At 42.0% G+C, this 20,198-nt stretch overlaps 1 protein-coding gene across 4 annotated transcripts in view; it reads left to right on the forward strand.

Annotated features, from left to right (window-relative positions):
• The window catches only part of LOC126108425 (pneumococcal serine-rich repeat protein-like), a 105,394-nt gene that overhangs the window by 58,958 nt on the left and 26,238 nt on the right, over nucleotides 1-20,198 (forward strand). For 3 of the 4 annotated variants that reach the window (XM_049913637.1, XM_049913638.1, XM_049913640.1), the window contains 3 exons: nucleotides 11,197-11,446; nucleotides 12,983-13,129; nucleotides 16,584-16,850. In XM_049913637.1, coding sequence (XP_049769594.1) covers nucleotides 11,197-11,446; nucleotides 12,983-13,129; nucleotides 16,584-16,850 — 664 coding nt within the window. The remainder of the gene's footprint in view (nucleotides 1-11,196; nucleotides 11,447-12,982; nucleotides 13,130-16,583; nucleotides 16,851-20,198) is intronic. The other variant, XM_049913639.1, reaches the window with a different exon arrangement.

A 20,198-nucleotide genomic window follows, 5' to 3' on the forward strand; every position in this document is an offset into this window, starting at 1 on the left:
ACAAAAACTTCGAGGTTCGCCGATGACATTGTAATTCTGCCAGAGACAGCAAAGGACCTGGAAGAGGAGCTGAACAGAATGGACAGTGTCTTGAAAGCAGGATATGATTTGAACATCAACAAAAGCAAAATGAGGATAATGGAATGTAGTCAAATTAAATAAAGTGATGCCGAGGGAATTAGGTTAGGAAATGAGACACATAGTAGTAGATGAGTTTTGCTGTTTGAGAAATAAAATAACTGATGATGGTGAAAGTAGGGAGGATATAAAATGTAGACTGGCAATGACAAGGAAAGAATTTCCGAAGAAGAGAAATTTGTTAACATTAAGTATAAGGTGTCAGGAAGTTCTTTCTGAAAGTATTTGTAAGGAGTGTAGCCATGTATGGAAATGAAACATAGACAATAGACAGTTTACACAAGAAGAGAGCAGAAGCTTTTGAAATGTGGTGCTACAGAAGAATGCTAAAGATTAGATGGGTTCTGACTAACAATCAAAAGGAACATCAGGTTCAAACATATCATGCTTTGAAACACCACCTCGAAACTGATCCAGATTTTCTGTCAAAGGTGTGGTAAGTCATGGCACTATGCTTACGGCCTAGGAACAAAGCAACACTCAAGCCGATGGAAGACGTTATTTTCGCCCCGTTCAAAAATATGTTGTCAAGTCAAATAAAACATCAAAACAATGCTGATTTGCTTTTTCAATGCCAAGGGCGTGGTTCATTCAGAGTTTCCCCCCCACCCCTACCCCCAGGTCAGACTGTCAATCAAACCTTTTATTTCGAAGTCTTAAGAAGATTGTGCATGACAGTGTTAGTCGAAAAAGGTCCGATTTGTGGCAGACAGGAGATGGGTTCTTCCACCATGACAATGCACCTGCACACACAGCCATCTCTGTTAGACAGTTTTTGGTTAAAAATGACACAGTTCCTCTACTCCACACACACCTTACTCACTTGACCTGGCTCCGTACGACTTTTTCTTATTTCCACGCGTGAAAAAGGGGCATGAAAGGACACCGGTTTGGCAGCATTGAAATATTCAAGGAAAAACGAGGGAGGAGCTGTCAGCCATTTCTAAAGACAACTACAAAAAATGTTTCTAACAGTGGAAGCATCGGGCGACAAATGTATTAGTTGTAATTGAGAGTATTTTGAAGGGGATAAGGTTGGTTTGCAAACAATTTGAAAATATATATCTTTTAAGAAATAATTTTTTTTTATGGCAGGTGTGTGTGTGTGGGGGGGGGTGGGGGTGTAACCTCTTGTAATGTATGTTTCAGGCCCATATGAAAAGATACTTCTGAGGAATTTCATTTCACTAGCTGGTTTCTACTCTACTCTCTTCTTTAGGTCTTTGCTGCATGTGTCAGTATGGATGTAAAGTGTGTTCTGTATGGCACTTCCTTACACTTAGCTGTCACCTTCCTTCTCCAGATGAAGCCCCCTCTCAAACTTGTAAATCCCATTGCTGTGTTGTACTCTTATACTAATTTCTGCCTCCATCCTTGTATGTTGCATTATCACTCCACCAAAATATTTTAAGTTGTCCACAGCTTCAGTATCCTGTTCCTTAATGTAAATAAGTTGTGCATCTCCTCCTTTGCTGACCACCATATCTTGCTTTTCTCCACATTGCATGCCATGTTTCTCAGGTTTTTTTATTTGAGATACCTAGCTGTTCTAGTTCATCCTTACTGTTGGTTCTCAACTCAACTCTACAACACAATGTTAGCTGGACAAATTTACTGTAAAAGCCACGTGGATGTACTGCCGTATCATGCTGTAAAACAACTGTCACTCAACAGATAAAACCGTCATTTCAGCCACAGTTACAGGAAACTTTTACGTATTGATTTCTACTTCCTGAAGGAAAGAGTGGTATTAATGGTACCAATGATTTCATTGAAATTACTCCTGTTGTTAATGTATGTACTATGAAGGTGCTCCATACAGTGCACAATGTGATTTTGATATGGTGCTGGGAAGCCATGGCAGGAACAAAAGATTACATACGATTTCACTGTATAATGTTCACCTTTAATCTTTTTGTTGTTTTTATGCTACCATGACTTGTCCCATATTGTATCAATAGTGATATATGGCTCCCTCTATCTTGTTATATAATGCCATCTGTCCTTAGTTGCTATGTCGATTTTACCTTTCTTTCTTCTCACTCACTGTCCATCCTTTTACGTCCCTACTGTTCTGATGCTAGCGCATTGCCTGAAAATGCAGCAACATATTCAGTGTTCTTTATGTTTGCCTAATTCTTGATGCTTCAGCTTCAAGGTGAGTGGTCACCTTCATACTAACCATCGTGTGTAGAATGTTAATTTTACTACAGGCTAACTTCCTGTTGGATTTCACATACTCTAATTTAATTTTCAAACTGTTAACACTCTCATATTAACTTTTTACCAGAAATTAGACTTTCATGAATAGTTCACGTGTAGTTTTTCTTTAGATAAGTTTTTATGTGCAGTTTGAAATTGAAATGTCAAGTCAAATTCTATTCACTGTCCAAAATCTGTTCATAAAGCACAACAAATTCTGAATTTCATCGTACTTATGATAGAGCTTCACTTCGGTGGCACAGATTATTTTTTCTGGATTTCAAGTGCAAAGTAGATGACCCTCAAATTTTTCTTTTTAATTATCGTGATAATCGAATCAATATGTACTGGAAGTCCCTCAGTTACAACACTGGAGAAAATGACCTACTGAAAGAATAATATATCTCATGACTAACCTATGCTCTGTGATGAAAGGATGATGGATCTGTGCTCATAAAGTGAAGACATCGATACACGCGTTTTGTAACTAAATGGTGAAAGGGTCTCGGCCTGTAACTCAGGTTATTTCTGTGTATACCAGTGACAGTACTCGAGACAATTGCCTTGCGTGGTTACTTCCTTCCTTTCTTATCTTGCAAGTAATGAATGGGAGGATTATTGCTGTTTATTGTGTGTTGCTATCGAGTAAGATAGACCTCCTTCGTGATTACTGTGATATCCAATTAGGAGTAAATGGATTGCATCTGTTCCCATTGTGGGCAGTAAACATAAATGATGATATGCGTGAAACATTCCTCACAGGACTCTTTCAGGAGACAGAACACTTCTTCACATTCTCGGCGTTCATCCTTTTTTTCTTTCTTCCTTCTTTCCCTCCTTGCAGTAGGAACTTCTGTCTTATAAAGCAGTTGCTAAAGAACCACACCCAAACCTACTGTACACAACACAAATCTGAGATCCACAGACATACGAAAGCCAGTAGAGGGAACCAATCCTACAGATTTCCTTTAGTGTTCCAGTTGCATACCGAGCGAGGAAAAAAACGACTGTCCATGACCTCCATACAAGCCGTAATCTCTTACATCTCATCTTTATGGTCCTTACATGACACATACATTGGTGGCAGTAGAATCATTCAATATCGGTTTTCTAAATTTTTTCAATTGTTGTAAACAGCAGAAAATGCAGTAAGTTTCTTGGCAACAGTATTGCTATACCACACTGAGATGCAAATCGCCTTTTCCATCATGATTTGCAACAAGAAACACACTTCGATGTTAACAGATTGGGTACACTTGTTCAGACCAATTTTCAGAAATTGGTTCCACTACAACAAATAGCACATGACAGTTTTATGAATGCAATTACAAGCCAGAATGGCGGGTGTGAGAAGACCACAAAGAAAGTGGGGTGGGGGGAATAACAGGCACACTTGATGTAAATATGTAGCCTCGCGCTCATTGTTGAGACACATTGTTGCAATTCTTTGTCACGAACCTTTTATGGCAGACATGTCTCCCTGCCATACAAAGAACCGTGTTCACATTTATGTTTATTCGAGGAGAGCAGAAAATGAAAGTTGAATCATCTACTGCACTGGTGAAAAATTTTCTACATCCTGAAGTAGTCTTTTGTTGGGAGGGGGAGGACAGATTTTGTATCTGCACATTTTCTTGCTACAGAGTTGTTGTGAAACAGTTGTAATCAGCCGGACATCACATAGGCGAGTCGCGTGATTGTGACCAGTTGCCCAACCGGAGAAACGAAAGGTCTGGCCGGGATTCGATGCCACAAACTCTGTTTACAGACGAGCACTTTACTGCTAGAGGCCCAGTACGGAACTGCCCAGTACAGAATTTGGTCGAGCTTTGCTAATTGTCAGTCACTGCTGTTCTCGTAAGAGTTGTGGCATCTGTAATGCTAGATGGTAATAGCACCATTTTCGTAACGATGGGGGATGTCAATTCGTCATAATTCAGACAGTGTCCAGGAAATATTTATGATTTATACACAAAAACCTTCCTTGTGAATCAGTGTATCTATTAGTTACAACCCGTTCAAAATCCGTAGAGTAGTTCCTGAGATTAGCACGAATATACGGAAGAAAGCAAGCAAGCAACTTCAGTTTTTTTTCATATACAGTATCTCAACTTATCACTCCTGTTTGTATAGAAATGAGGGGACTTCATAAAGCAAGTTACACATAACCGTAGCAGGTCAAGTAGCTTTTATTGAATGCTGCACTACACGTCAAAGTGACACAGATAGAGGGCACTATTTTTCAACGTAGGCCGTAAATGACAGTTGGAACGTTACACCAATTGTTAGTTACTTGTCAATAGAAATCCACTGCGTGATGATGGAGGCATTTGACAACCATTGTGTGAATGTGTTCTCAGTCAGAATATCTGCATCTGCTGCTAATCGGTTCCTCATCTGCCTGGAAACTGTGGACTGGTCGACACCAGTGGCCTTCCTTCTCCATAACTGCCACCCACACCTGTGTAACCTTGCCCATTGTTCCGTGTACTTCAGCTTTGAAGAATGTTTCCAGCTTCTGTCGGCCCGTCACGGGCAGGGGACATCGGCTGGCTAAGTAATTGCCAATGTCGACGAAATTCACCGACAGCGGTGTAACTTAGTAACTGGTTCCATTAGTCACGCCATTTCACTTGCAAACAGTATTGCACTTGCTCTATCTGTATCAAAATAGAACTCTCTGCAACATACACTCTCCTCTCACACTGTGTCACTCTTCTCGTGTAACGGTCTTGGCATGTGTAACTTCCTGTATGAAGTCCCTGTGTAGCTTGAAAAATCGATCTGTCAAACATAGGAACCTCCACAAAGTGTTTTCATGCCACAAAAACAAAATGCACATAACTATAATAATAATAATAATAATAATAATGAAGTGCTGAAATGTGTGTGAGTAAAATAAAAATTAATGAATTGAATCTTGATCAGTCAAAAAATTTCTACAGTTTTTTCATTCCAAGCATAGAAATTAGGCCGTAGTACAATATGTAAAAGATAATTACTTCTTCAAGAAGATGATCAGTTGCTTATTTCACAAAGAGAACACAGTTAATGAGGACCAATCCAAATACTGAGTGATGCATTTTTGTCATTGTGACTCTTATTATTTGAGTAGGTTGCCTTATCACTCGTTCTCTATGTCACCGTTAATTGTTTTTGAATGAACTCTCGTTTCCAATGACCTAATAACAAATCTCGATAGGCCAGTTGTTGCTGTTCTGCCTTTATTTTAGTACTCACTTTGATTACTGCCTGGTAATCACATGGAAGCAGGGATCAGCAGACATAACATTCTGTCCTGTCAAAATACCTTTCAGTTGTTTGGTAGAGCTATGTCATTTTGCATATTATTTACGCCAGACAAGTCATCGCAAATTTTACAAGCTGACAGGTATGCCAGTACTCAGCGGGATTTTGCTTTTCTGTGGTTGAAAAAGGTGTAACAAGAACTTCCTAATTTTTCAGGTTGTTAATTTTCGTGTAGTCTCCCTGTGCCATTAAAAAAAAAATTTAAACATGGTATGATGCAAATTATATTATGGAACTATGCTGCTGAAACAAGTACATGTCTGGAATTAAATTAAAACGCGTTATGTCACCAAAAACTTTTTAACGTCGCATTATACTAAAACCACAGGTTTTAAATCAACGTACTGTAAACACGTAACCCTCTAAGAAGACCGAAGGCTATATACTGATGTTTTTAGAGCAAAGACGAAATCAGCCAGCCCGTGAATCTTCACCGTCGTGCCGGGTTGGATTTGTTATTATATTTTTGAGTATTGTTAATTGCCATTTTGTCTTCCGTCCTTGCTTCTTGCCCACGTGTACAAATCATTTGATCCTTTTGAAGGTAAATCATATTTTCATTTGATACTTTTGAAGACTAATACAAGAATTTATCTCGATTGTAAATGGGCTCGTATTGCTCCGCAACGTTGGTATTAGCGCCACTCAATTGTTTCAACGTAATGGAATGCATGCAGCTAGATTACAGCTCGTCCGGCAGCTGTTTACAAGAATTTCGTTGCCAACGTAGCAGCTTACAAGTCAGCGACCGCCGAAGGTCAACATGGCGTACAGTTCAGTGTTTGTGTTGGTATCGTGAGCTGCCAACAGCTGTGAACTTTTTTTTGTCCGCCTATTAATTTATTCCTCACCCCATACGCAGATACTGTTGGTTATGGTCTGTAGTAGCCAATGTGGATGACGGATCAGACACTTCTTCAGTCGTAAGTTTTGTTGGGCGTTCGTCGGTGCGTGACGCGTGCTCCGTGGTAACGGGTGAGGCTTCTGTAAGAAGAAGAAGGGGAAAAAAAGAAAAAAAAAATAGAAGGAAGGAACGGGCGCAACAAGGTTGTATCTGCGCCCAGCGAACACTTGTTGCACAGTGCTTGCAGGCCGGGGCAACAAGTATCGAAACAAGAGTCGTGTGATGGGCGTTTTCTCCCAGTACGTAACTGCTTCGTGATAAGTACTCGTGTGAAAGGTGCTAACAAAAGAGTGTGTTGAAATAAACATGGAACAAGGTATCGGTTCCTCTGAAGATTATCTGCATGCTGAGTTGAGATTGATTATGCAAGAAGATAACACGAAGTCAGCTCTGCGTCTTCAGAGTCGTTGTCGTATGCTGTTTACTTAGCGTGCGGTGAGTGCAATCATTCTGCCGTAGCGATAATCTCCAAGTACGTGTGAGAACGGGTTACGAGGCCGCTTCCGTCCGATAAACTACGCATTTTCAACATAAGTTTTTTTATGCAATAGGAAACATTTTTAGTAAATTGTTCCAGTCTGCACGGACATGTTCCCACCGACAAATCTCTCCGTAATCTTTCGTTCGGTTGACAGGGCCTACATCACAACGTGTATTGTGAATTTGATTTACGAAACATGAAATCAGCCAAGCCGGGAGACCCGGTTTTCTGCTGTGATGTGAGGCCATAAAAACTGGATATTCATTTCAATTGTGACGCAACAAATTTAGCCGATCTAACTTTTAAACCAAAGGGCGACGTCCATAATGGTAGAAATGACACATTTTAAATTAAATGACCCAATGCATCAAGTATTCTGCCATTGGCATATTGTTGTTGTTGTTGCTGTTCCAAATGAAAATGTGGTGCAGAAGTATATTGGCATACTTTATCATCATTAAATTAAGAATTCCCCTTCCCAAACGCTAATTAGAAAACGCAATAGGAGAGTAAAGTGACTGGAATATAATTTACAGTAAGCTTATTTTTTGAATAAATTGCTTACACACAGTGAAATGCTTATTGTTTGTTTACGCACTGTACTCTGTGGTCATTGCTGCTTCGTTGTTAAGAAGAATGGTGGTTTTTGCATACATTCGACACTATTTCTTCTTAATTACTTCGTGTATTACTTGTTCAGCACAGTTTGCCCCATCTTTGCAGTATCCCAGTTCTTGAAATTGCACTTCTGTAAATTAAGGCGCCAGCCCCCCCTCAGGTCTTTGCGTTATGAACACATGTCCATTGTATCATCCCCTTACTATACACAAAATTTAACTTGATCATTTTTCTGGGAGTGGAGGAATTGGAAGTCAGATGACTTTGTACTTGTGCAGAACATTTCCACCTGGTGCCAGCTCTGGCTACGATACAATACAGTACGCAGAGGCACGTGTAGTAGGCACTTTGAAAGCAGTCTCGATTCTGGTATGCTGCCTGTCCTGCGAGAAATAGGAGGGGCTTGTTTTCCCAACACACCTCCCACCTCCCACTGCAACCGCCTTGCTACCAACTTCTCCAGCAAAAGGGACAAGTTATATATGGTGTCCCAGGAGGAATGACCAGTATTCGGGGATATGATTGAATGATAATTCAAAGCAAAAAAAAGTCGTATTAAACATGGGCTTTAAAATGCGTTCCTTAAGAGCCGTGAGCGGCTCTTCAGTAGAAAACGTTTTTTTCGGTAGTGAAGATGTGGTGCTCAGCACTTTAGAGCTCATATTTACTAGAGTTTTTTGCTTCAAATGATCGTTCGTTTACAGTAAATGTGTGGGCACACACACACACACACACACACACATTACTTCAAAAACATCATCACCTGTTACTTTCATCACTTTGGCAGTTGTATGTTGCAATGAAAGTTCTCATTTATTGCATATTGCCTACAATAACATGCTTCATGTGTTAAAGAATTGTGGTTACTAGGGCACATTTCAAAACTTTCTCATAAGAATGCGAAAATAGAAGTTTCATATTCTTAACTGTGCTTAGATTTTAAAAGCTTTGTTAAGTTACATTTGTCTAAACATTCCCCTTCACCCACCCACCTTTACTGTCCACACAGTATAGGAGTTACAGACAGTGGTGGCTTTAGTTTACCAGCTGTTAGAAATTGCTATTGTCATAGTTTGTAAAGTTATGAATGTTGATTGAGTGTATATCACCTAAGATTGTTGCAACAACCGAGGTGGTCCTCCCTCCTTAACCCCACCTCCTTGCTATAATTACTATTTGATCACTTCCAGTTTTGGAAAGAAACCATTGTTCCCAGCATTGCTTCACACTTTTCTTTCATTTAATATTATGGGATAAATTAGGAAACAAGATATTATGTATAAAGAAAATGTATGTGGAGACATATAACATGGAGCAATGTTGGAAACAGCTGCAGCAATGTATTGTGTTAATGGAAGGTGCCATGTCGGCAGCTGATTTCGAGTGACTGAAATGCGGCAGACGACACGTTTCGTAGCCCTGAGTTTAAACTCGTGCCCTAACCTAATCACAACTTCGTGATGTGCAATGTATCCTAGAAAACGGCAGTTGACAATCTGTTACAAAACTAAAATCGCATCACTTTGGTCATGCCTAGTAAAGAAAATCTCTACAAGCAAATAGGAGGTATAAAAAATTCAGTTGCAGCGTTAAAAGTAAGTTTAATTTCTCAGTATCATCGGTTGACTGAAACTGTTGTCACACTGCTGCGTGGTCTGCCACATTACCAACAGATGTGCAGTCCTGGTTGGCAGCTGGTTGCAGATTATATGGGGGAGCACAGGCAGATTCAAAGTGCAAAAAGAACGATAGGAAGGAAAATAAGAGGAAATAAAGTCAATATGATGATGAAAATGACATGACAAAGTATTTAAAACGGTTAATCGAATAAAAATAATAGCAATGTCTTTTGATTAGATTTAGAAATAAAAAAATACTGTTGTGTTTGACAAGACTTGAAACTACAGCCTTCTACACATCAGTTACGTGGGCTGACTACTATACCATTGCAGTACATTGTGTTATGTAGTCATATTTACAACTCTAGTGAGCCAGCCACAATGACGACTTGAGCCTTCAAAAGTTCATATTCACACAATAACACGCGAGGCTTACCTATGTTAGCTGATCTATGTGATTATAATAACTATATATGTGATGCTGAATCGATTCTTTTGGGGAAGGATCTAGTATTGTTTCCTTAGTGCTGTGTATGTAGTGTCTGTATTTCTTTAGCATCATTGTGTGTGTGTGTGTGGGGGGGGGGGGCGCTGTTATCATGTGTGATGAAATATTAAATAAAAGGACCAGACCTAGGATTCAGGATCGAAGCACATAAAGAAACAAAAGCTGGACAAGGAACTGGGACTGAACTGACCAGTTGTGGCAGTTTGGCAGTGGCTAAAAGTTCAGGCGTGACGTGGATTGGAAGAAACCAGCTCCAAGTGTGAAATGTCAGCTATAAAGTAATTTTAATTGGACCGTTGTAGACAGACCACTGTAGTGCTGAAAACAGCCTTCATATTGGAGACAGCTTGTCCAAGCACAACTAGTATTAAGCAGCATAGTCATAATTTATAGTTACTACAGTCAGTATTTAGTCTTTTATTGTGTACAGTATGACTCTGCCTGCACCCTGAAGCTTCTTCTCAGTGATGACATCTACAGACCACATATGGACGGATGGAGGGCCTTATTGTGTCATGTTTGGCCAGTTTGACTAGTCACAAAGATATTTGAATTATACTTGGATCAGGGTAACAAAATGATTGACAGTCAGTAGTTTACAAGACAACTACCATACCATAGTAACAAGCAGTGGTTGAATGCACTCGGCAGCACTCCCTGTTCTGTCCTCCGTTATCACATTCTCTGCCACTTCAGTTGTCTGTTGCCACTGTTAGTTACAGACAAAGTTTCTGCTCGGTGACGTCATTGTTGCAGTTCTTCTTCATTGGAGAGTTTTGTTTCTCTCTGCAGCAAATTAATTGTGCCCACCAGCATGTCCAAAGCAAATAGTAAAAGTGTGTACCAAAGTAGTAGGCCTATTACACATTGTAAAATAGACTCAGCGCCATAGAAATGTGTCCGCCCACCTGCAGTACGTGACAACACAGTTGTCTCTGCAACGGCCTTATCGAGTTTGTAGTGCATTGAACAGTTAACATCATTGCCCACTTTGCTACTCAACTTTTGTATCTGTTTTCACCATTGTAGCTGTTTTCACCGTTGTAGCTGTTTTCACCATTGTAGCTGTTTTCACAATTGTAGCTGTTTTCACAATTGTAGCTGTTTTCACAATTGTAGCTGTTTTCACAATTGTAGCTGTTTTCACAATTGTAGCTGTTTTCACCATTGGAGCTGTTTTCACCATTGGAGCTGTTGTTTGACTTTGAAATTTGAACTTAAAATTTCCACAAATATAAGAAATTAAATTGTTTAGCTGACTACACATGAACTACTTTACAGACTATTTCCGAAAAATTGTCAGTGATGGAAATGAATAGACTGCAAATTAATGAATAATTAGTTTTGTATTAGCAACTTCAGTTAGTTTCCAAGGAAGGGAAATCGTCCTCAGTACAATTTGCCTCCTGCCGTACAGAGTCGAGGGCGTCAGTAGGCGGGTCTTCGGTCTCGAAGCGCCCCGGCGGGTCCATTGGCTGGCCGGTGACGTCCGGCACGGGAGTGGCGGGTGCCGGCAGCGGCTCGTCAGAGTCTGGCGCGGCCGCCGCTGCCTCGGCACTGGGCACGTCCGCCGACTCGCCGCGCAGGCTGGCCTGCCCGCACTGTCGCGAGCTGCTGGCAGGGAAGGACGCGTTGGCTGCCCACGTCGCGGAGGAACACCCGGCCAGGTGAGCTCGAGTCGTGTGGCTGCTCTCCTCTGGAATGTAGCACAGAGTACAGACGGAGAGTAGACAGAGGAGGACAGTAGAATCGGGAGTGAGAGTAACAATAAACTTAATGTAAAAATTGGGCCCGCAAAATGTCTTGAAGGAGGGGTGGTTTTTCGAAAGTAAGATAATGAATGACAGGTGCAGGAAATGATAAGCAGACTAGCACGGGCAAAGAGGGAATTTCTAACAGAGGTCTGCTAGTATTGAATGTAGGCCTTAACTGAGCATGTATGTTTGAGGTGTAGTACCGTGTGGAAGTAATTGTGAACATTGGGAAACCTGGAACAGAAGAGAATAGAAGTGTTTCAGATGTGGTGTCACAAAAGAATGCTGAAAATTAAATGAAACAATAAAATTAGAAATCAGGGCTCCTGCCTGGGACAAAAGGAATTTGTGCAAAACATTGTCTAGCAGATGGGACAGGGTGACAGGATGTGTGTTATAAGGGGCGATCAAAAAGCTGCCTTTCGAAGGCTATACGTTCGCGAATTGGTATGCCGATCGGGAAAAAGTGCCACGAGCGTTGAGGTGATCGGCCCACCGGTGCACCATTTCTGCTGCACGAGTAAGTCCGTAACTGCTGCTGTACGTCCTTTTCTGATAGGAATTGTTGGCCTGCCAGAGCCTTCTTTAAGGGACCGGAGGTGCCATAAATGCGTAGGGAGAGATCGGGACTGTAGGGAGGGTTCCCAGTTGTTTCCCACACGAGTTGGCACAGCACCTGCATTACGACATTTGCGATACGGGGATGTGGGTTACTGTGAAGTGGCACTACCCCTCGCCACGGCGTTCCACGGTGGCGGTTTTGGGCAGACCTGCTGTCCTGTACACATTCTTCATTCTCTTGACGGCTGTCTGCCAGTGGTTGTCCTTCGGCACCCGAGAAAAGGATGACTGCACGTTGGACACGTTCGGTAACAATCTCGCCGTAGTTAAAGTTTTTACATTTATTGCACACGTCAGAAAGACACAAATCCCACATTAATGTCTCGCCTACATGTCGGTGTTCATATACCCACACTGAAGTCGCACTGTGTTGCGTATATTGAAGCAGTGTTGTCAAATCTCAACTTTTTGATCGCCACTTATAATACATTAGGAAATAATTTACATAATCGTAGAGAAGCTGTAAATGGTGAAAACTGTAAGGGAACATACTTATTGGAATACATCCAATAACTAACTGAGAATGTTGCGTGCAAGTGTTGCTCTGAGAGAAAGAGGTTGCCGCAGGAGAGGAAATTGTGGCAGTCAGTCTCAGACGGGCAGAAATGACTCAAAATAAGGAATGGTAAATGTTTCGGGGGAGGGGGGGGAGACGTTTTCATAATCTTTGTACAATTTTTTTTTTATGTTGCACTGCACTTTGTTGTTCTCTTAACTTTCACAGACCTGCTATTCTTTCCTCTATTTCTTGTTCAGTTTTTTCTGGCACGTCTGATGCAGAATTGTCCTTTAGCGTCTTCCTACAGTGCCATTCCGGCAATGTTGCAGCATGACGACGACCGGTTCCGCTGCGTCGACGACGCCGTTGGGCTGCAGCGACGAGGCGGAAGGGCTGAAGACGCACATCTCAACGGCTCTCGGCGGTCTGCTGGACCGAGCCCTCAACAACTTATTGGAGAGAGGACTCAGCCCAGGGTAGGTGGAGCAGTGCATCACTTCGTACGCACATTCTTCCCTGGTGTACAAACAGTCGGCGTGTCTAGTTCAGGTCGTGTTAATTTGTGTTTTAAGTAGATGCCATTTCAGGCTGTTAAAGAAGTTACGAGCATACAGAATAGACGCACAGATCTGCGAGTGGCTTGAAGACTTCTTAAGATACAGAACCTGGTACGTCGTCCTCGATGGCTAACGTTCGTCAGAGACGGAGGTACCGTCAAGAGTGTCCTGGGGAAGCGCGATAGGACTGCTGTTATTCTGTACGTACGTAAAGGATTTGGCGGGCAGCGTGGCCAGCTATCTGCGGTCGTTTGCCGATAACGCTGTGGTGTGTGATAAGGTGTTGAAGTTGAGTAACTGTGGGAGGATAACAAGATGACTCTGACAAAATTTTCAGTCAGTGGGAAGAATGTCGGGTAGCTCTAAATGTAGAAAAATGTAAGTTCGTGCATGTGAGCAGGAAAAACAAATCCATAATGTTCGGATATGGCATTAGTAGTGTCCTGCTCGGCACAGTCACGTCATTTAAACGCGTGTGAGGATTGCAGTAGGGAAGGCGAACAGTCGGCTTTGGTTTATTGGGAGAATTTTGGGAAAGTGCAGTTCATCTGCAAACGAGACCACACGTAGGACACAAGTGCGATCTGTTCTCGAGTGATGCGCTAGTGTTTGGGATCGGTACCAGGTCAGGGTTAAGGACGACATCGCAACAGTTCAGAGGTTGGCTGCTAGATGTTCGTGTTAATGTTGAAACAGAAGTGTTACGGAGGTGGTTTGGGAACTCAAAAGGGAGTCCCTGGAGGGAAAGAGATGTTCTTCTCGAGAAATGCTGTTGAGAAAATTTACATAAGCTGACTGCAGAATGATTCTATTGCCTCCGACATGCACTGACCGGAAGAAACACAAAGATAAGGTACGAAAAAGGAGGGCTCCTACAGAGGCGTGTAGACAGCCATTTTCGCCTTGTTCCATTTACGAATGGAACAGGAAACGAAATGACTGCTAATGGTATGGGGTACCCTCCAGCATTCGTCGTAAATCGATGTAAATGTAGATGTGCAGTGTGTGTTTAACTGTTGGATAAATATTTTAAGCAACCCCCTCTCACCTCCCCGCTCCTCCTCCCGATGACTGCCTACTATAGAATTGTTAATAGTAATGCTGGAAAGCGTTCTCTCTCAAAGATTCTTGCTTTCCAATATGACTAGCATTCTTAAACACCCAGCAAAACACAGCTACAGTCTGTCGGTGACATTCAGTTTTACAGGACACTCTTCGTAAGTGGGTGGAATGTGTGTGAGTTAAATTTCAGCAGCACTGTCGGATAGTGGAGATAGCGACAGATTAGGCACACACTGGTTTGTAGGAAAAATTTGGAGTAATTGTGCCAAATTTGAGTGTGCCAATAATAAATGGGATGCATACTGTATGTAGAAAACAGTGGGTATTGCTCCAAAGTTTCACAAGATGTTCCCAATCTTATTCTTCTTCTCAGCCTTATTGGTTGGGCAGCACGATAGTTCTAACAGTGATCTTCACTGATAGTCATTATATGCCCCAAGATGGGTGGTGCTTCCCAGCGTTCGCTAAAGGGGGGCAGTCAGGATTGCTAATTAACACGGCCAGTTTGATATTGATACAAAAATTAAAATGTTTCATGCAGAGTTAAATTTACAAAGTTCCGTATAAATGTATGTCTGTCAGTTTTGCTAAAATATAAGTATTCAGTATGATCATTTTTGCAGTAAAATGTAGTTATAATTTAGTAAAATTGTGTTTATCATTGTTGACAGTAGTGTGTACATCTATTTTCTTTAGCTTTTGGTAGAAACAGTTTTTGTGTGTATCATACAATGAAACTTCCTGGCAGATTAAAACTGTGTGCCGGACCAAGACTTGAACTCAGGACCTTTGCCTTTCGCAGGAGAGCTTCTGTAAAGTTCGGAAGGTAGGAGACGAGGTACTGGCAGAAGTAAACCTGTGAGGACGGGGTGTGAGTCGTGCTTGGGTGGCTCAGTCTGTAGAGCACTTGCCTGAAAAGGCAAAGGTCCCGAGTTCAAGTCCCGGTCTGGCACACAGTTTTAACCTGCCAGGAAGTTTCATATCAGCGCACACTCCGCTGTAGAGTGAAAATTTCATTCTTGTATCGTACAATGTCTGTCAATGGCAATAATGTGTCAGAGCTGATAAACCGGTAATGAATATTGGCAATGCTGACTTAATAAAATAAAAGAATTAAATGACAATATGTCTATCCTTATGGTTCTCAGAGTTCTGCTATTGGCCTTCCTTCTATTTGCCCTTCTTTTAGATCAGTGTACCAGAGAGTAATTATGTAAGTGACGAGTCCAAACACTTTCTCTCTCTCTCTCTCTCTCTCTCTCTCTCTCTCTCTCTCTCTCTCTCTCTCTCCCTCCCCCTCCCCTCCCCTCCCCCCCCCCCCCCCCCCTCTTCTTCTTCCTCCACTGATATTGTGATCAAAGTACACTGCTTCCTGTGTAGTTCAGTATTTCTTCATTCACCTTCTGCTTGTCGTGGGCAAGAGAAGCATTTGGCACAGACATCGCATCTCAAGTGCCTCCAGTCGCTTCTTTATTATCGTCAAGCAGGGTTCTGATCCTTACATTGCCAGGCTCCGAGCAAAACTTTCCATAATTTTTAATATCTTCCCACTTTTAATGGTATAGTCTTTGGTGTTAGCTGAAATTTTTAGTGAAATCTTTGGACCGGGGCTATTCGAGAGGTCGTAGTATTCACATAGTAATAAAGTAATTTTGTGGCACATAATATGCAACCAAAATAGCTACTCTCACTATTCTCTAGTTATGGCAATCATTTACATGTGCTGAGGCTAATAGTGAATATTATTTTTGCCAATGCCCACCCAGTTTATGGCCTGCCAACCTAACCCCTAGATTTCAAGCTATAGTGCAGAAGTTTTTTTTCCCCACAACCCTCATATCCGGAAATAGAATCGCGTCACAACACATTTGTTGTGCAGTGCACAGTGAGACTGCTTCGGAAAGAAACCGAAGTCGACACGCGCCTGTTTGGCATATAAGGGAGCTTTCCTTTGGCACAAGTGTGTGCCAGTATTCGCAAAGAAATGGTTTGCAGCTCAAAAATTTTGTTCAGGTGTGGTAGTTATCATTGAGTCAGGCCTTTCTTTTTTTTTTTTTTTTTTACACAACCTTTCCCTTCCAGAGTACTTGTCAGTTCCAAGTTGTTGTTGTTGTTGGTTTGTTTTTATTTTATTTATTTATTTTTTTATTTTTATTTTGTGATGGAAAAATAGCAGAGACGTTGGGAATAGTTTACGTCCCTAAAAGGGAACTATTTTGTAAAATAACTATCCATTTTAGTGAAAAAAGACATGTATTTTTTGGTAAATGTGAGTGACGGCGGAGAGCTCTCAGTGAAGTGGTGATTGCAGTGGCTCTGCCCACCTCCCCAGCCTCAACCAGCCGACGCTGAGCCTGCTGCAGAAGCTGACGGCACGCCGCCCTGCGACGTCGTCCGCGTCCGGATCGTCGACGACGACCGGCCGACCGGCCCCCGTATACAACACGGAACTGGCCAAGGAGATGCGACGGCAGATTTCTAAGCCGCGCCCCGCGGGACTGGCGCTGCTGCGTGCGACCTCGAGTGCCGTCGGCATGTCCGACTCGCACCCCTACGTCTGCTTCTATTGCGAGAGCCGGTGAGTGGGCCGGCCGCCAGTCGACTCGGACTTTCTGTCGGTCGTGTGTGATACCTAGCTGTTAGGTGCATTTGAAAGCAGTGGGAACTGTAGGATGAGCCTGAAGCTTGAACCTGGAACCTGGTTCTTCCAGGGATATTTTCTGAATGTGTTTCTATAAGAGGCCTACGGTCTTTAAACCCTTATTGTAGAGAGTATTCATTTCGTTTGATTTCTTACCTCTTCCTATCTTTGTACCTGTATTGCCCTGAAAGCATCGGCACAACAGTGCAAATGTCAAAGGTATGCACTGTTTGACTTGTTCGGAAACAAATATGTTTCGTTCACTTACATTTCTCGCTGCTGACAACAGTAATGCCCACTCGACTCCTTATCTCGAGCGTGCATTCGGTACTGCTCTGTTCTGTCGTGGATTTCTTCTTCAAATTTGGATTCTCGCTCCCCATTAGTGACATGTGGTGTACGCGACCCCAGCCCTCTTCCCCATCGTATTGGGTTTACCCCACAGTCTGGTAAAAATGCGGAAAAATGATATTTTTTTTGTTCTGAATAGTGATTAAAATACTAATAAAAACAAATTTTATTTAGAAATTGTATTACAGTGTGTTTTTAACAAGTGATTGAAAACCCTTTATTTTAAACATTCCAAGCCTGAGTCGTTATTTAGACGGACGGACAGACAGACAGATGGATGGATGGACATAATGGCTTCACAAAAATAATATTAACTGTTTTGATGTAGCACTAAAAAAATTTATATTGGGGTATTATATAAATTAAATGTCACTGAACCTTGAATGACTTTGCAGATTAAAGACAACATTGTTTGTATCTTCTTTGGAACCATATTATTACCTGGCTTTTCAGTATCTTTAGTTATATGAACACTAAGAGAATTATTTTCAGTGAACTTCAGTTTATCTTCCGTCCACAGGCAGTTGACTTTCAGTTCGTATGTGTTTCTACTTGCTGGCATGTTGCTTAACATACTCCTTGTAAAAGTTCCGATGCAAATTTGTGTCGAACACGATAACATCACTTCTATATGCACTGAAGAATATCACAGCTGACTCACTGACTAACATGCAATGATTGCAACTGACGCAGAAGAAAACTCCCCGAATGAAATGTAACACTTGGCACGGCACTTCTTTCAAATCGGGTAATTCCAAGTGTGCACACGTGTAAATCGTTCAGTTCAGAGAGGCCACAAAGATTGGTGAGCACTTTAATAATGTCTATGCCCGGGATTAATTATACAACATGTTATCTGTTGTTATAATGCATTTTTTCTGACTTAAAAAGTTTTCATGAGATTCTCTTGTTCCCCCCACCCTCCCCTCCCCATTTTAAATGAGATTTGGTGAGATTTTGCCAGACCAGTCCATACCATTTTGAGATCATATAATAAATGGAAGACCCCTCAGTTCTGCGTTACCAGCAATGCACGACAGTATCGTGGACAGTTTTAGCGGTGGATAGTTGAGCTGTACGCAACTCTTGTGTGGCTTCACTAAATGCAGTGGAAGAGTGGCACAGAGAGACTACGCCGAGTTGTTTCCGTGTGACAGCAACCACATTGCATTAGTTTTGCCTCTGTTTGAATGTTGTTACATTACTCTCTGTTTTACTTGTCAATATAGAAACAAAGGTAACTGGTGTAAGAAACCGAGAAAATCACAATTACATTGTTACTCTGTAACGAGAGACCAGAGAGTGTGGGTTTTGTATGACAAAATACTCAGAAAATATGGCTGAACAACCTTCAAAATTTTGGCAGTGTAGTTAGGATTGACCACTCGAGAATATGTGGAAGGAGTATTTCGAAGAACTCCTGAACCTGAATGGAGACCTGGATGAGGAGGAACAGCAAATAAAGAGAGACTTTACATGGGGAGAAGTGGAAGAGGCATTGGGCAAGATGGAGGGAGGGAAGTCACCAGGTCTGGATGAGCTAAGTGTAGAGGTGGTGAGAGCGGCAGGAGAGGTGGGGGTACGGTGGCTATGTCGAGTAATGAAAATTGTGTGGAGACAGATGATGATCCCAGAAGCCCGGAAGAAGGCAATAATTCTCCCGTTCTGTAAGAAGGGAAATAGAAAAGAGTGCAAGAACTATCGGGGGATAACACTGGTGAGTCATTGTGCAAAGATTTTTGAGAAAATTTTGGAAGCACAAATTCGGTCAAAATTAGAAGGAAGAATCGAGAGGAGAGCAACATGGTTTCAGAACAGGAAGGTCCACGGTGGATCTAATTTTTGCTGTAAGACAACTGCAGGAGCAGCGCTATGAATACGAAATAGATCTATTAATGACCTATCTGGAAATTGAAAAAGAGTACGATAGTGTACGTAGAAGCAAAGTGCGGAAAGCCCTGGAGAACAGAGGAGTAGCTAAACAGATTATTTGGAGGATAAGGGAAATGTACCACTGACGGGTGAGGCGTGTGTGAAAGTGGGAGGGGAGAGATCAGCTTGGATTGAACAGAGGAATGGCTCGAGGCAGGGAAGTGCTCTTTCACCGTTGCTCTTCATTGTAGTGCTGGATGATATAATGAGTACAGTAGCACAAGTAATTGGTGAAAGGGAGATGAAAGCAATGGTGTTTGCAGATGATCTGATGATTTGGGGGAATAAGGAGAAGGAAGTAGAAGAGCAGTTGGACGTATGGGAACGAACAGTACAAGAATATGGGATGAAATTTAGTATAAGTAAGAGTGAGATGATTATCACAACAAGAAAGGAGGGGAGAGGAACAACTGGAATAACAATTGGTGGGGAACGACTGAGGAGTCTGGAGAGTTTCAAGTATCTGGGAAGCCCGATACAGGAAGATGGAGGAAACGACAGAGAAATGAACGAGCAGGGGAGAAAAGCAGAAGCTATTCGGAAGAGTGTCAGAAGCCTGATATGGAGCAAGGATGTACCCCAAATCAGTAAAAAGTTTATATACCGGTCATACTATGTCCCGATCCTAACATATGCATCAGAAACCTGGGTGATGAAAGGAAGAGAGAGAAGCAAAGGACAAGCTAGTGAGATGAAATTCTTGAGAAACAGTATTGGAGTGACAAAGATAGGCAAGTTATGAAATGAGCAGATCAGAGAGTTAATTAAGGTGGAACCATTACAGGAGGAGGTAGGGAAATTGAGGCTGAGACGGTACGGATACGTTACGAGAATGGAGGAGAAGAGGGAGGAGGAGGAGGAGGAGGGGTTGGATTGAACCTTGTCTAAACTGTTAGTTCCTTTCTTAGGGAGGAAAAGAGAGAGGTCGAGTAGGGTCACGGAGAAGGTGCAGCTCGCCCAGGCCCCAGATCGATGCAGATGCCCCTGTCTGTGAGGATTCTC

Source organism: Schistocerca cancellata, chromosome 11 (genome assembly GCF_023864275.1).
Source record: "Schistocerca cancellata isolate TAMUIC-IGC-003103 chromosome 11, iqSchCanc2.1, whole genome shotgun sequence".
Taxonomy (NCBI): Eukaryota; Metazoa; Arthropoda; class Insecta; order Orthoptera; family Acrididae; genus Schistocerca; species Schistocerca cancellata.